This window comes from Amblyomma maculatum, chromosome 10, assembly GCF_055883805.1.
Source record: "Amblyomma maculatum isolate TAMU_Amacu chromosome 10, ASM5588380v1, whole genome shotgun sequence".
In the NCBI taxonomy this organism is placed as follows: Eukaryota; Metazoa; Arthropoda; class Arachnida; order Ixodida; family Ixodidae; genus Amblyomma; species Amblyomma maculatum.
Window position 1 is genome coordinate 3447890 of NC_139353.1, and position 15506 is coordinate 3463395.

General features: G+C 44.4%; 1 protein-coding gene across 4 annotated transcripts in view; it reads left to right on the plus strand.

Moving 5' to 3' along the window:
- Positions 1–1450: 1450 nt before the first annotated feature.
- The window catches only part of LOC146175419 (uncharacterized), a 50520-nt gene continuing 36464 nt past the window's right edge, over positions 1451–15506 (plus strand). The window contains exons 1-5 of one of the 4 annotated variants that reach the window (XM_084581756.1): positions 1451–1494; positions 2646–2725; positions 3500–3625; positions 10927–11055; positions 11631–11747. In XM_084581756.1, the coding sequence (XP_084437882.1) occupies positions 1466–1494; positions 2646–2725; positions 3500–3625; positions 10927–11055; positions 11631–11747 (481 nt within the window). In that variant the 5' untranslated portion in view covers positions 1451–1465. The other 3 variants (XM_084581755.1, XM_084581757.1, XM_084581754.1) reach the window with 3 other exon arrangements.

Below are 15506 nucleotides of genomic sequence, written 5' to 3' on the forward strand. Positions count from 1 at the left end.
AGACGCCGTAGTGGAGGACTCTGGAAATTTTGACCACCTGGGGTTCTTTAACGTGCACTGACATCGCACAGCACACGGGCGCCTTGCTTTTCGCCTCCATCGAAAAGCTGCCGCCGAGGCCGGGATTCGATCCCGCGTCCTTGGGAACAGTAGTCGAGCGCCGTAACCACTGCGCCACCCCGGCGGGGTCTGTATGTATGTATGTATGTATGTATGTATGTATGTATGTATGTATGTATGTATGTATGTATGTATGTATGTATGTATGTATGTATGTATGTGCGTGCGTGCGTGCGTTTGTGTGTGCGTGTGCGCGCGTGCGTGCGTGCAATTCTCCTAGAAAGACCATATATGGTACGTGGCTTCATCGTGCTGAGTTTTCTTATACACTTTAATGTCCCTATCTCATTGGTAGTCTATCAAAAAGTTGGCTTGTCGTTTTACGCCGAACACGTACGGGCTCAGCCGCAGTGTTTATTGGAGCAAGTTTATACTTTTCAAGGACACATATTCAACAACAATAAATCAGAAATCGAAAAACGCAAAATTTGCCGGGCAAGCACGTCCGTTCGCATAACTCGATGCATGCATGATTCCCCGTTTTGTTTTGGGTGTGGCCGATCAGTTTTTAGCGGGCCGCTGCAATTAATTCGAGGTGCTCCATCCACTCGGTGTAGGTCACGCCTCACTAAGCCATAGTTTGCGAGGTGCAAGCGCGTGCAGTGAATGCGAAACCAGCACAGTCGCTCAATTACTGCGCTGCATAATCACTACCGTCGAGCTCGGCGATGATTTGTTACGCTCGCTTGACGCATAGATTGCGTTGTCGCACTGCCGCCTTTTTGTAGATATCGCTTATGTAGTTTACTCAAGTTACCTATTGGGGCTCCTCTAGGACAGGACGTTCTGTGCAGCTTTGTGCCAATTCGGAGCCTACTGGCGAATTATTCTTGTTTTGCAAACTCTATTGTTTCGAAATTTGACCTCAAATATACCGTGTCCTTGGTACCGTTGTGCGGACAGCACCGCTCAAAAAAAAAAAAAATGTGAATTCAGGTCCGCCGATGCCAGAGCACTGCAATTTCCTTGCTAGCTCCCTTTTTTTGTAGGCAGCGCTGCGCGGAATTGTTCGCACATGTAATGACGGTAGCGCATGCACATAACGGCTCGCAAAAGTTACCGTGGTTTAATGCATTTTTGTTCTTTCCGCATACAAGGCGTGGCTAGAAACTGTTTCTAATCACGTGTTTCCAGTGAATATTGTGCAATGATAGGCTACTAATATATTATGGAGGATCCAGAACCAGCAGTCCCAATTCGTAGACAAAAAAAAAAAAAAAAAAAAAAAGAAAAGGGTTTTGTACTCAGTCACCGCAGATGCCATACCGCAACGCAGTGCCCCAGGATAGCAGCGACACGCGAAGCAGTTGATCCTTGTTCGCGAAGGTGATAGGTCAAGCGCATCATGCTGCGACACATGAAAGGGAGACCAAGGTGAGTTTCATTTCTGTAACGTCAACATATTTTTGCGTACTCTGGCTGAATCTGGCTGCTCTAAAGAGTTTTTTACTGTACTACAGTGAACTAGAAAGTACCTTTCCTTCCTCGGTTGTCTATACTGGTCTACACATAAGGTTGGAGATGTTTGCGCAGCCTCCATCAAAAAATTTGCCAGGTCTATGTAAGCGGGAACAAGTTGCCTAGCTCTTCATTCAGGTGACCAGAAACGCTTTAACAGCAAGCTATATTCCGTCACGAAGCAATTGTATGTGAAGCTGCTTTATCGGCTTTTTAGTACAGTTACCAGCCCCTTATTTATATGTTGCTGTTCAATCTAATTTCCTTTCTAAATTTCCAATAGCACACGTTTCATGCACGTGCTGTTCAACCTATTTTAATTTCAAACAACATGCCGCCTGCTGCTGGCGGTTAATACATAAACTGCATAAACCAGCATAAAGCCCCGTCGAGGTGGCGCAGTGATTACGGCGCTCGACCACTGTGAACTGTGCCCAAGGAAGCGGGATCGAATCCCGGCCTCGGCGGCTGCGTCGCTGCGTTTCGATGGAGGCGAAGCGGAGTGGCGTCCGTGTGCTGTGCGATGTCAGTGCACGTTAAAGAACCCCAGGTGGTCGAATTTTCAGGAGTCCTTCACTACGGCGTCTCTCATAGCCTGAGTCGCTTTGGGACGCTAAACCCCACAAACCAAACCACTACACCACTGCCTTGCGCTAGAAAAAGTGGCATGACAGCAGTCGCACCTAGCAACTATGTGGCGGCTATTTTTGTTTGCCGCCATTCTTGTTCCGATTCTGTACCGGTTAGTGTGCTTCTTGAGTTGATTTTAGTCGTTGTATTCCCACATTCCTGTCTAGCTGTATTTGATAACGCGCGGGAAGGCGTGAAGCATCACAAGAGTTCGTTTAACCTCTAACTGTCATGTTTGCGCACGCCCGTACCATGTCGCGATGTTTGTTGTGTCGAAAGCTGCGAGCTCCGAGACGTGTATCTGTTTTGATGGCGCAACAAATCGCGCGAATCAGTAAACAGCCGATGTCGTGCTATGTCGGTCGTTATAATATACGGCCGGCGCCCGACACAGTAACTTCTGTATCCGTCAGCTTTCCCGCTTTCTCGGTTTGTAGGTCTTTTGTGACACAGCTCGTGATGGAAGGCGTGACGGTGCATCCGCTCCAGACGGATCCCGACGTCGTTGCGGAGAGAGGTGAGTGCCCTCTTGTCTCAAAGTAGGATTATTATCTTCGCTAATTTCTGCTACGCCGATCGCTCCTTGTGCAACTTTAAACCAAGCAGACGTCTTCGATGTTTCGAAACCGCCAACGCCCCACTTGGTTTCGAATCCATGCCGGCTGAAACTTTAGAACGACAATGGTGACTTGTTTGAATTCAACTGGTCCTTACGGTTTCGTTTCTGTGCTTCAACGGCTTTAGTTCCTTCGTGACTGGGACAAGCTCGAGACTAGCGTCTTTATTGAAAAGTTATTCGAGCCAGTGGCAAAGGCGAATGGGGACATTTGTATCCACAAGAGCATCCATGCACAAGAGTGTGTTATCGCACCGGTCGTGTACGCCGTCAGCTAGTGTGTTTTGTTCGTATGACCAATTTTAATAGTAAAGCTGCCTCTTCGCTTCCTGGTTCATCATCTCTTGCAAATGTCGCAAAGAAATGCTTGCGAAGCGGAAGCAGGCACGAAATAAGTTTCTGAGCGCCTTGTGTTATGATAATGGTGGCGCTGGATTAGTTGGACAATTCGTTAACTGCCATGCACGTTGTGAAATAATTACCAAGTTGTAGTCCTTCCGAGCGGTTAAACTCGCCATACAATTGGATCCCGGTGTTACGACACTGACCTACCGAGTTTGTAACCGGGCAGCCACGCTTTGGTGTATTCAGCAGATGAGGACTCGGTGTCAACAGGATTATAAAGCCTACTAGGTGCACATCGCTGACCATGTTTTCTGTCGTGTTGGGTTGCAGAGAAGTTCTTCTCACTCTCGCTGGCGGAAAAAAGAGCGTCGTACAAGTGCGGTGATAAATTTGTCGCCATCAATGACATCCAAGACTGGCCAGCGTACAGTTCTGCAAAAAGTATCCCAGGAGGTGGTATGTAAACGTCGCAATTCATTCATCTTTTGCAATTATTTAAATAGCCTGTCATAATGCTTTCCATCAAAGTCAACAATATTATAAATGCATCGTAAAATCAGTATATATATATGTATATATACTGCTGTGTGTGTGTGTGTGTGTGTGTGTGTGTGTGTGTGTGTGTGTGTGTGTGTGTGTGTGTGTGTGTGTGTGTGTGTGTGTGTGTGTGTGTGTGTGTGTGTGTGTGTGTGTGTGTGCGTGTGTGTGTGTGTGTGTGTGTGTGTGTGTGTGTGTGTGTGTGTGTGTGTGTGTGTGTGTGTGTGTGTGTGTGTGTTACAGCTTTATTTTTACACCTTTTCTTTTTTTTTCCTTGACAAACACAGAAACCTGCAGGTAGAGTGAACTAGAACAAGAGAGTGCCGCAAATGCCTATGTTACTTGTGCATTGAAATTGAAGCCAAAAAAATTCATTTCCACTTGGAGCGCTAGCCTCTAGGTGCTTTTTTTAGGGACTGAGATAAATGGCTGCGCAGTAGTAGAGGTGTCAAAGCACTTGCTTGTCTTTCACGTGGGAGACTGAGGTTCGACCCCAGATGGTAACATTGTAGCAAATTTTTTAATTTCTTTTAGTGCAAACTCATGTCACGCAGTACTGCACACAAGTATCGCAGTACTGCCATAAAAAAAAAAATGTGGGGTTTAAGCATGGCTTGAACCTAGTGATAGAGCGAAAGCTGTAAGTGTTACAGTGATAGCATCTTTAACACCTGCTTTTCAAACCGTATGAAAATGCCTGCATGGCCTAGGGGTAAAGTGAATGCAAGGGTCCTGGCAGACTGATTCTGATATCACCTCCCGTATGAAAGGAGAGGCCCAGTTGGAAGCTCCTTCCGAATATGGTGTCAGGCAATCCTACATCCTGTTAGTGCGCGACCGTGTCAGCTGCCACATACCGCCTGCCAACTCTTTGAGGTAGCTCTTTCAGGCATCGGCGAAATGCTCAAAGGTAGCGTAGTGTAGCTTTTGCTACAAAGTTCCAGTTGATGGTGTCTGCAAACCTGCTTAGATTGTGTTGGGCCAGAGGAGATTCAAAGCACTGCCTCACCTTTCCTTCATGAACAGGTGACGAAATCGTAGAGAGCAGTCAAAGGGGTACCTTTCGCTCCCTCCTCAAAGCGGAACAGACGACAAGTACATGCAAACTCTCTGCCACTGACAGGCAAGCCGTTTATGTAATTCATAACAGAGAAAAAAGTCTTTATTGGTCCGCTGTTGCTAGATTTTTGAAGTTTCACAAGCTGCAAGAGCAATAACAGGAACAATGCAAACACGGGGGCTAGTTTGGTTGATCATACTGGGAAATATTGTGCTACTTGATAGACAAGGGACAAGTGAAAGAAAACACACAAATGAAGCGCAAACTTACAACTGTGGTGTTGTCTTTCACTTGTCCCCTGTCTATCAAGTAGCACAGTATTTCCCATACATCTGTTGCACCCGCCTCAATACATTATTGTCCATAAAGGGGAAGTAAGGCTGCCAATACATCATTACAGGAAATAATGTCTCAATAAGAAGTTTTGTTGTTTTCTGGATAGACTGTGTAGGTATTCTAAGGAAAACCGTACGGTGAGGAAATGAAATGTGTCTGCAACTTCCTTAAGAAAACCCCGCAAAGGACCCTCACTCCTATGACCAGTGGGCACAAACAAATTAGGCAAATGGGCACTGTTAAACACAGCTGGCTTGCTGTTTTAAAAAAGAAAAACCTTGAATCAAGCCGGTGAACAAACAAGTGCTGAAGGCCAGCTCCACCAGCCTAGGGAGAAACAAACTGTCTCAACGCATAGGCTCCCATTGAGAGCGCAGCACAAAAGTAGCGAAAATTCTATGTATGGACTGTACTTTCTTTCTTGCACAATGCAACACCTGCATGACATAGATAAAATCAAGAAGACATTACAGACTTGGGCTCGTGCAAATAGAGACAGATCCCTACCCATCTAAGCTTGGGTTTGTCACTTAACTGATGAGATCTGAGAATCCCAGTGAGGTCCACTATTGCGATACTGATGCATAAGTCTTCAGAGTCCCATCTGATGCCGGCAAAAAAATTAGGTCTTGTACACCAGTGACCTAACCAGAACCCATTTGATTTATCAAGGTTAAGAGGCGCCCTCGAACTATGTCAAAAATGCTCAGTTATGCACAAAACCTCGATCACACTCTTTTTATCAGAACAGAAAGGGGCAGTGTCGTCAGCATAAGCCAAAATCTTAATTTCACATTGCGATAGTTATGCACAAAACCTCGATCACACTCTTTTTATCAGGACAGAAAGGGGCAGTGTCGTCAGCATAAGCCAAAATCTTAATTTCAAATTGCGATAGTAAAAAGCCATGAACTGCTTTGTACTTGATTATACTACAACATAGGGGCTCAAGATATGACTCGAATAACAAAGGCAACAGCGGACAGCTCTGTCAAACAGGTGATTTAAGCGGAATAGGTTTGGTGAAGTTTTGATTAACAATCAGTCTTGTAGTGGCTGATTTATAACATAGTTCAGTGCTTTTGAGCTAGACATCACCTATGTTTGCACTCTCCAATACAGCAAACAAAAAATCATGACGCACTTTATCAAAAGCTTTGGCCAGATAAATCTGAATTAGGGCCACTTGATTGACCTCATCTGACACTGCCTCTCTCACAGAACGTGCGATATGGATACGGTTTTGAATACCACGGCCTTTGATTCCACCTACCTGGTGTGGTCTTAATAAATGAAATGCCGCAAGCTGCTGATGAGAAAGAAGATGTTGCACAAGGATATCAGACGATACCGTTCAACAGTTTTCAACTGACATGCATCCGTGGTTTTTGGGATTGTATGGTGTGACCAGCATAGAACGTGAGAGGCGGAAAGCCTATGTCATAAGCTGCACTGAAAAGTTCTAATAAGGCAGGTGCTAAGGTAGGTATAAACGCTTTATAAAACTCACTACTTAGACCATCCGGGCCAGGAGAGTTATGGGCCTGTAGTGAAGAAATGGCCGACTTGAGCTCATCTAAAGTAATAGACCCCTCAGTGGTTGCCCGCTGCTCATCTTCAAGATGAGGAAAATCTTTTAAATGAGTGATATCAGACCCACTGATCGAATTACTACTACCACTAAAGAGCCTCGCATAATAGTTAAAGAAGGCACCAAGAATACCTGGCATGTCAGTGTACGTGTCACTTCTACAACAAATTTCTAAAACTTCCTTGGAGGGAGCAGCTTGCCTTTCATAATTAAAAGTGCGGCAAGTTGTTTGTTCATTACGAACCTCCGTGTTCGCGACCTAATCTAGGCACCTTGATATTTTCCTGCACTAAACTGTTGTAACTACGCTTATATTGCTGACATCATCAAGATACGACCCTGGAGAAATTCTTTCCAACTCATAAAGACCTTGAGGTTCAGTTGACGAACGTGAAGGCGTTTCAAGAATGTGATCCGTGATGATGCTTCAATTGCAAAATGCTTAGTCCCCTGTTGAAAAAGATCCTAATTTTGAAAGACTGAAAGATCGGCACGAGCCCACGTGTCTTTGGACCACGCAGCTACAGCCATTTGAAAAATTTCATCTGAAAGAAAAGAATTATTTAGTTTCCATAGCTCCCACTGCGGTTGGAGTAGACGTCTAGCATGCTTTCCTATCTGAACAGACACCATGCAGTGGTCGCTAAAAAATATCTGTCTCACCCACTATCCATGCACAGTAGGTAATGGGCAGCCGAAACATAGATCCTGTCAAGTCGACCATTTGAAGACTATTCGAAGTGCATAAAATGTATACTATCGCTTTTTAGGCGGCCAATGTCAACAAGGTTATGCTCACAAACTAAGTCATCAAGAACAGCAGCACTGGGGTCATAACGCCCACGATAGATTGATCGATCCTCATTGTTTCATGCATAATTGAAATCTCCCAGTAAAATTTTCTGATCCGTGCGCAGAAGGTTTACCAGCGACAAAAAAAACACTTTCCTATCTTGCTGCTTAACAGGCGCATACACACAAACAATTCGCAACTGGTGATCCGAAATGGTGAGGTCACAATATATGCGCCGCCCATCATCATCAGTGCACTATGACAAGTCACTCTATAACTAGTGCATTGCTTAGAAATAGCATGCACCCTCCGGACAAGCCTTTCGAATGACTCAATATAATATTATATGGTGATACAAACATCTCAAGAGCAGTTTCTGTATCCTCGTCCATAGCCAGTTTAGTTTCCTGAATAGCAGCTTCATTCACACGACAGCTTTCAAACAGTTGCTTTAACTGGCATTGGCGCCATCGATTCCGCAAGTTTCTAACATACTATTATCGCTGTACTACTGCCCAGCCATTCCCTCCTGCCTCTAAAAAGGCGCCTAATGAAGGCTAACGATCACAGTGCTCCAAGTGGAAATGACCTCTTTTGGCGTCAATGTCAGGCTTGCGAATGAGGCACTCACTTCAGAAGTCAGAAGAGTGGAAAGGACATGAGTGGGCCTCTGGGTGCGTTCCAATTCCTTAGACGTCTAACAAGACGGCTTCGTAGACGTCATCATAGATGTCTACACATTCGCATAAGGGAACGTGTCTACCTATCTATGCCTCGCGCCACCTCGCGGCATAAAAGATGAACTAAAACGTTAGAATAACGATTATAATGTTGCTTTCCTTAAAACTTTACGATAATACAGGTGAAAATCCCGTTTTTAACGGTTTGCCAATTTTTTCAGCAATAATATTGCGTCTTTAATTATCAGTACGCAAATCGAGTATTGGGCGGTTAACTAGTAGCAGACCGTAACGACTTCTCACGCAATAGGCCTGTTCACGGCTTGACGAAAGAGAATGCCATCAATGTTTTTACTCCTTTATTACTGATGCTGAAATATGCATGCTTCTCGGATGTGCCCATACCCACAGCTGTAAGCATGAAAACATGCAAAAGGCTGTAAACTTGAAAGGATTACATTCGAAAGGTGATAACTGGCTACAGCAGAAGAAAAACTTTATGCCATTACACCTGTCGTCTGCAGTCACTGGGCGAGGAAACCAACCCTGCCGGGGTGGCGCAGTGGTTACGGCGCTCGACTACTGTTCCCAAGGACGCGAAATCGAATTCCGGCCTCAGCGGCCGCTTTTTGGTGGAGGCGAAAAGCAAGGCGCCCGTTTGCTGTGCGATTTCAGTGCACGTTAAAGAACCCCAGGTGGATGAAATTTCCAGAGTCCTCCACTACGGCGTCTCTCATAGCCTGAGTCACTTTGGGACGTTAAACCTCACAAACCACTTTCGATGAGTCGGTGAAGGGGGCCTCGCCCTGTCTCATTTGTTTCTGCATCAAGCGGTGCTAAGGTTCGTGTTTCTCCAAGAACAGAGGCACCCTTTCCTACAGTGTTTTGTCCAGTTTGTTGTGGAATGCATTGCCAAACTAGGTTGTGTCATCTATTGATGGTGGATGTTACGGAACATCGCGTTACCTCCGCGAGGTGGTTGCGTCTTATCGCTTTTTTGTCACGCGTTTCTCGAGATAGTATCTGTCGTTAAACCCCGCAAACCAAACCAAACCAAAGACAGCAGCTCATTTTAATAGTATACGGGCACACTAAAATCAATACGCAACAAGCCGGCATCGTCAGGCGAGTTTGTTCTTCCGAGATTAACTGAAAATGCACCGAAGAGTTTGCCACGGCTACTACAGCAAGCGAGAAACACATGCGTGCCGTACCGTACAGCAGCCGTCCTGACTTCCGGCGAGGTGCTCAGGAAGCGACTTGTTGGTCAATAGCATCAAGGCTCGAGCAACAGTCATCGTCAAGTTAAAAAAAAAAAAAGAAGGAGACCAGCAACATCCAACTAATCTAACTCTGTACGCAAAAATTTCAACCGCGCGCTTTCCTCTTTCGTGATTCAAGAATCAATCTCACGACCACGAAGGCAGCTGAATTAGCCTCTAGCTAGCGTACGCACTGACGTAACAACTCATATTTGAAAGATCGTGCATATGCGTACTCCGCAGCTCGCAAAGAGCACGACCACCATATAGCTACTGCAACCACCGCAAGCACAACTCGCTCAGCGCAATCCTGATCCATGCACCGTTTGTCATGTTGGACAGCAAAGTAGCCTGCACCAATGCTGAGTTCGGCAAAGCAGTCTCACGTGAGAATTGGAACGTGTCCCAAACTAGCGGCTCGCTGTCTAAGTAGATGTCTACTGGGGGTGCTGCAATGCACCCTATGCTGAGCTGTCTTGTTGGCCTTGTGCATTTTTTGTTGCAAGCACGTCCGATTTTAATCGCAGTTAAAAGGACTTTTTTCAGCACGATAGAAAGCTTGCTGTCTGAAGTCATAGATTCTTTAACAATATTGTTAGAAACCTGTAAAAAAAAATTTATTTATCACTGCATGCGCTAGTAAATGTAGGCTGATGCTGCAAACCATGAGCATCGACAGCAATGCCGATTGTGCATTGGCAAAAGTGATGCACTGAAAACTAATGTAAATGCACCCTTCAGACAGTAACCAGACATTTTTAGTGCAGTATCAATTTGTTTCCACACTCAAGCCTCATACGGTACAGGGTCATTCACCTCATCAATGAAAGATTTAGTGGGTCGTGGTCACCGCTTCAAGAAGTTTAAAACGCTTTGTTGCCATTTAATGACAAACACTAAAAATAAAAAGGACATCATAGGCAGTGCGAAACGAGCATCGAATTTTACTGAAGGGTGCACTAGGGGACTGCAAAATATAGTAAAACATGACGAGCACACCTGAAAGACAATGCACCTGAAAAACCTGACATATTTCTTAGATGTGACATGGTGTACTGCACTGCTGACTGCGTATCACCGTAAGAGGTCACTTCAGTTTGTGTTATGCGATTTTCAATGTGAAATTGAAGTTATAAATTCTTGTTTCTTGGATATTGTAGTGCTTTTGAGGCAAGCTATGAGGCAAGAGTTTTTCATTACCGCCATTTACTTACGAGTGCTTGGTCTCCTTAAATAGAGTGGGCGCCTAATGATTCGAATTTGAAAGTGTTGCTTGAAATAAATGTGATCTCTTTAATACCTTTATAATAACAGCATGAAAGTTTCAGTTTGAATAAGCCAGTTTTTCAAGTGAACTAAGTCATTTCTATATTAATGGCAAAGGGTCCCCATTTAAGGTGTGACAGGCCTTGCTGCTGATCCATTGCACATTGATGTTTCAAAGCGAACAGTGTACAACAGGTAACTGCTAATAACTGTTCTTTTTTGGCATTTACAGGCTCTGGAAAATACACGGTCCGTCCAGAGCTTAACTCCAAGATTTCTGTATTTGTGGGCGACATCACAGCTTTGGAAATAGATGCCATTGTAAATGCTGCCAACAACAGCCTTCTCGGAGGGGGTGGTGGTAAGGCTTTTAGTTTCTACTGTCACTGTTACATGAGCGTCTGGCACTCAATCCTGAAACATTTCAGTTAGACCGACATGCAAACTTTAGGACCTCATGCATTGTATCTGCCTGACTGTAATAGGAAAGACAGTCTTGTCAGCAGCAACAACGTAAAGACAGATAAAAGGGAGGAAAATCAAGTAGGGCCAGACATGTAATGTGCAAATTATAGATGGCCCCCTCTAAGAATAACCAAGTGGATCTCAGAGTAGGGAAGACATAGCCACGAGCAGTAGAGGGTCAGGCAGGGTTGGAAAATTAGCAATGAGGGGTGGCCGCAACTGTCATAGGACAAGGCTTATTGAAGATCAGCAGAAGAGGTCTTTCAGTGAATGTTACCAGGGCAAATGACATTTGTTAGGATGACCCATGCCTGGGACTACCAGAAACATTAAAGATAGAATAGCTTTAGAATTGAGAGCCACAGTTCCAATCCTTCTTTGCTGAATGGTTTTCTGAGTTGCAGAATGCTAGTGAACGGCCACCCCATATTATTGTCACTGTGTAGATCAAGACGTGTGCTTAATTTGCAGTGGATGGCGCCATCCACAGCGCTGCAGGCCCCAAGCTCAAAGCCGAGTGTGCCACCCTCAACGGTTGTCCAACCGGGGAGGCAAAAATCACTGGCGGTTACAAGCTGCCAGCTAAGTGTGAGCGTCCTTCAAAAACTTGTGTTTATTGTTGCTGCCCACATGGAACACCGAGAGCAATCTCATGAGTCTTTCATATAGGAAAGCGTTTTCAAGTGGGCCTTTTCATGTTTTTTGTGCCCTTAAAGCAGTGGGTAGCATTGTTTCAAATCATTTGAGAACGTGACGGCATAACCTATTGCTATATATGTGTGTGTGTGTGTGTATATATATATATATATATATATATATATATATATATATATATATATATATATATATATATCATCATCATCAGCCTGATTATACCCACTGCAGGGCGAAGGCCTCTCCCATATTTCTCCACTTAACCTGGTTCTGTGCAAGCTGCATCCACTTGACCCCTGCGAACTTATTAATCTCATCCGCCCACCTAACTTTCTGCCGCCCCCTGCTACGCTTTCCTTCCCTAGGAATCCAGTTTGTTACCCTCAGTGACCATCGGTTATCCTCTCTTCACACTACATGTCCTGCCCATGTCCATTTCTTCTTCTTAATTTCTACTAGAATGTCGGTAACTTGAGTTATTTCTCTGACCCACTCTGCACGCTTTCTATCTCTTAATGTTACCCCTACCATTTTTCGTTCCATAGACCTCTGGGTTGTTCTCAACTTAAGTAGAACTCTCTTGGTTAGCCTCGACGTTTCAGCCCCATAGGTGAGTACAGGCAAGATGCAACTGTTGTATACTTTCCTCTTGAGCGATACCAGTAAGCTGCTAGTCATAATCTGCGAGTGCTTGCCAAATGCGCTCCATCCCAATCTTATTCTTCTTGTTATTTCCTTTTCATGGTCCGGATCTGCGGTTACTACCTGTCCTAAGTAGACATATTCGTCCACTACTTCCAGTATTTCGCTACCTAAGGCAAACTGCTGTTCCTTCCCGAGGCTGTTGAACATTACCTTAGTCTTCTGCATATTGATTTTCAAGCCTACCTTTCTACTTTTCCTGTCTAGGTCATCAATCATTATTTGCAGTTCATCCCCCGAGTTGCTTAGCAAGGCAATGTCATCAGCAAATCGCAGATTACTGAGGTATTCTCCATCTACCCTTATCCCTAACTGCTCCCATTCCAAGTCTCTGAATACTTCCTCTAAACAAGCCGTGAATAGTACTGGAGAGATTGTGTCTCCTTGCCTAACACCTTTCTTTATAGGAATTTTGTTACTTTCTTTATGCAGAACTATGGTTGCTGTGCAGCCACTATATATATCTTCCAGCACTTTCACGTACGGCTCGTCTACCCCCTGATTTCGCAATGCCTGCATCACCGCCGAGGTTTCAACTGAGTCAAATGCTTTTTCGTAATCAATGAATGCTATGTATAAGAGCTGGTTATATTCCGAGCATTTTTCTATCACCTGATTGATGGTATGGATATGATCGATAGTAGAGTACCGTTTCCGAAACCCTGCCTGATCCTTTGCTTGATTGTAGTCTAAGGTTGTCCTGATTCTATTAGCGATTACCTTAGTAAATACCTTATACGTAACAGACAGTAGGCTGATTGGTCTGTAATTTTTAAGGTCCTTAGAAACCCCTTTCTTGTGAATGAGGATAATGTTTGCATTCTTCCATGGTTCCGGTACCGTTGATGACACCAGGCACTGCGTATACAGGGTGGCCAGTTTTTCTAGCACGATATCCCCCCCGTCCTTCAGCAAATCTGTAGTTATCTGATCCTCTCCAGCTGATTTCCCCCTTTTCATAGTTTCTAGTGCTTTCTTGACCTCGTCCTTCGTCACTGGTGGAACGTCTGACTGTTTTTCCCTACCGCCAATCTCACTACGGTCCTGACTACTTTGGCTACTGTAGAGATCTGCATAGAACTCCTCGGCTACTTTGACTATCTTTTCCATATTAGTGATGACGTTGCCCGCTTTGTCCCTTATCGCATACATCTGGTTTTTGCCTATGCCCAATTTCTTTTTTACCGCTTTAAGGCTTCCCCCGTTCTTTACAGCATGCTCAATTTTCTCCATGTTATACTTCCTTATATCGGCCAACAGCTGAGCCAAAAATGCTTCTTGCTTTCTGCGCTCACTATCAATAGGCCAGCTTTCTGCAGTATTTTATTACACCAAATTTCAATGGGTCTCCCTATATATATATATATACCGGGTGTCCCAACTAATTTGAACCAAGGGATACAAAATAATACATTTGAGATAGGTCAGTGAAACCAATTGCATTCAACTGCCAGCCTACTTGCGCACTACAGGCGATTTTTTGTTTTGCAATTACTTAATTAGCTAATTATGTTAATTTTTCTAATTGATTAAATATCGACTTTAGACCAAACATGTGAATTGGAAACTTGTAGAGCACCTTCAGAAACCCCCATTCCATTAATTGCGATAAAGAAAGTCTCACGTGTATCTTTTTTTCTGGGCTCAAAAGAAAGCCCGCGAAATACAAATAATACCACGTGACTAGCGCATTTGTGCGCCGCGATTGTGGTGCTCTCAGCCGTGGTTTGAGCGAACGAAATTAGCTGCGGCCGTGTCTCCTTTGCCCCTCTAAAGCGGCAGGCCGATATACCTGCGATGGCTTCTTCGCCCGCATCCGACAGCCGGCCCACGTGATGGTGCAAGTAGCACCGAGAGCGGCGAGCCGACAGCACCGGGATTCTAACAAACTCTCCTTCTCTCCCATCAGCGAACTTTACGGCAAACGGATGAGCGACAAGGTATCAGCCACTGAATCTGCGCATACAGGCTTGGGTAAAGGGGCGAGATGACATCTGACTCGACTGAAATTAGCGCTGCACCTTCATTTGCCGGTTTTATCGTCATCCGCCTGTCGTGATGTAGGCTGCTGCGGTGCACAGGCCTGGCCAAGATCGCGGGAACGACGGGCGAGCTCGAGCTCGCTCCAACCATCGCCAACATTTCTGCCTGCCGCTGCAACGGGACCATCGGGTCACGGCCGCAGCTGATTTCGTTCGCTCAAACCACGACTGAGAGCACCACGATCGCTGCGCTCAAATGCGCTAGTCACGTGGTATTATTTGTATTTCGTGGGCTTTTTTTTGAGCCCGGAAAAAAAGATACACGTGAGACTTTCTTTATCGCAATTAATGGAATGGGGGTTTCTGAAGGTGCTCTACAACTTTCCAATTCACATTTTTGGTCTAAGGTGAATATTTATTAAATTAGAAAAATTAACATAATTAGCCAATTAACTAATTGCGAAACAAAAAATTGCCTGTAGTGCGCAAGCAGGCTGGTAGTTGTATGCAACTGGTTTCACTGACCTACCTCAAATATATTATTTTGTAACCCTTGGTTCAAGTTAGCTGGGACACCTGGTATATATATATATATATATATATATATATATATATATATATATATATATATATATATATATATATATATATATAGGAAAGCTGGCCTATATATATATATATATATAGGGAGACCCATTGAAATTTGGTGTAATAAAATACTGCAGAAAGCTGGCCTATTGATAGTGAGCGCAGAAAGCAAAAAGCATTTTTGGCTCAGCTGTTGACAGGTATAGTGGACTCTTTTCGACTTCTGGTTATTTTGAATGAGAGCTTTGGTCCTGTAAGCTCAGAGTGAAAATAAAATTTAGCCACCTACTTTAATTTGAACTTCACATTAAATTAACCAAATCTTTGGTGCTTTTTGGCTTCAAATTATTGAGAGCCAACTGTATCATGACAATAAACTTCTTGAACAGCAAAGAAGAACCTGCGATTGCTGTTACATTTC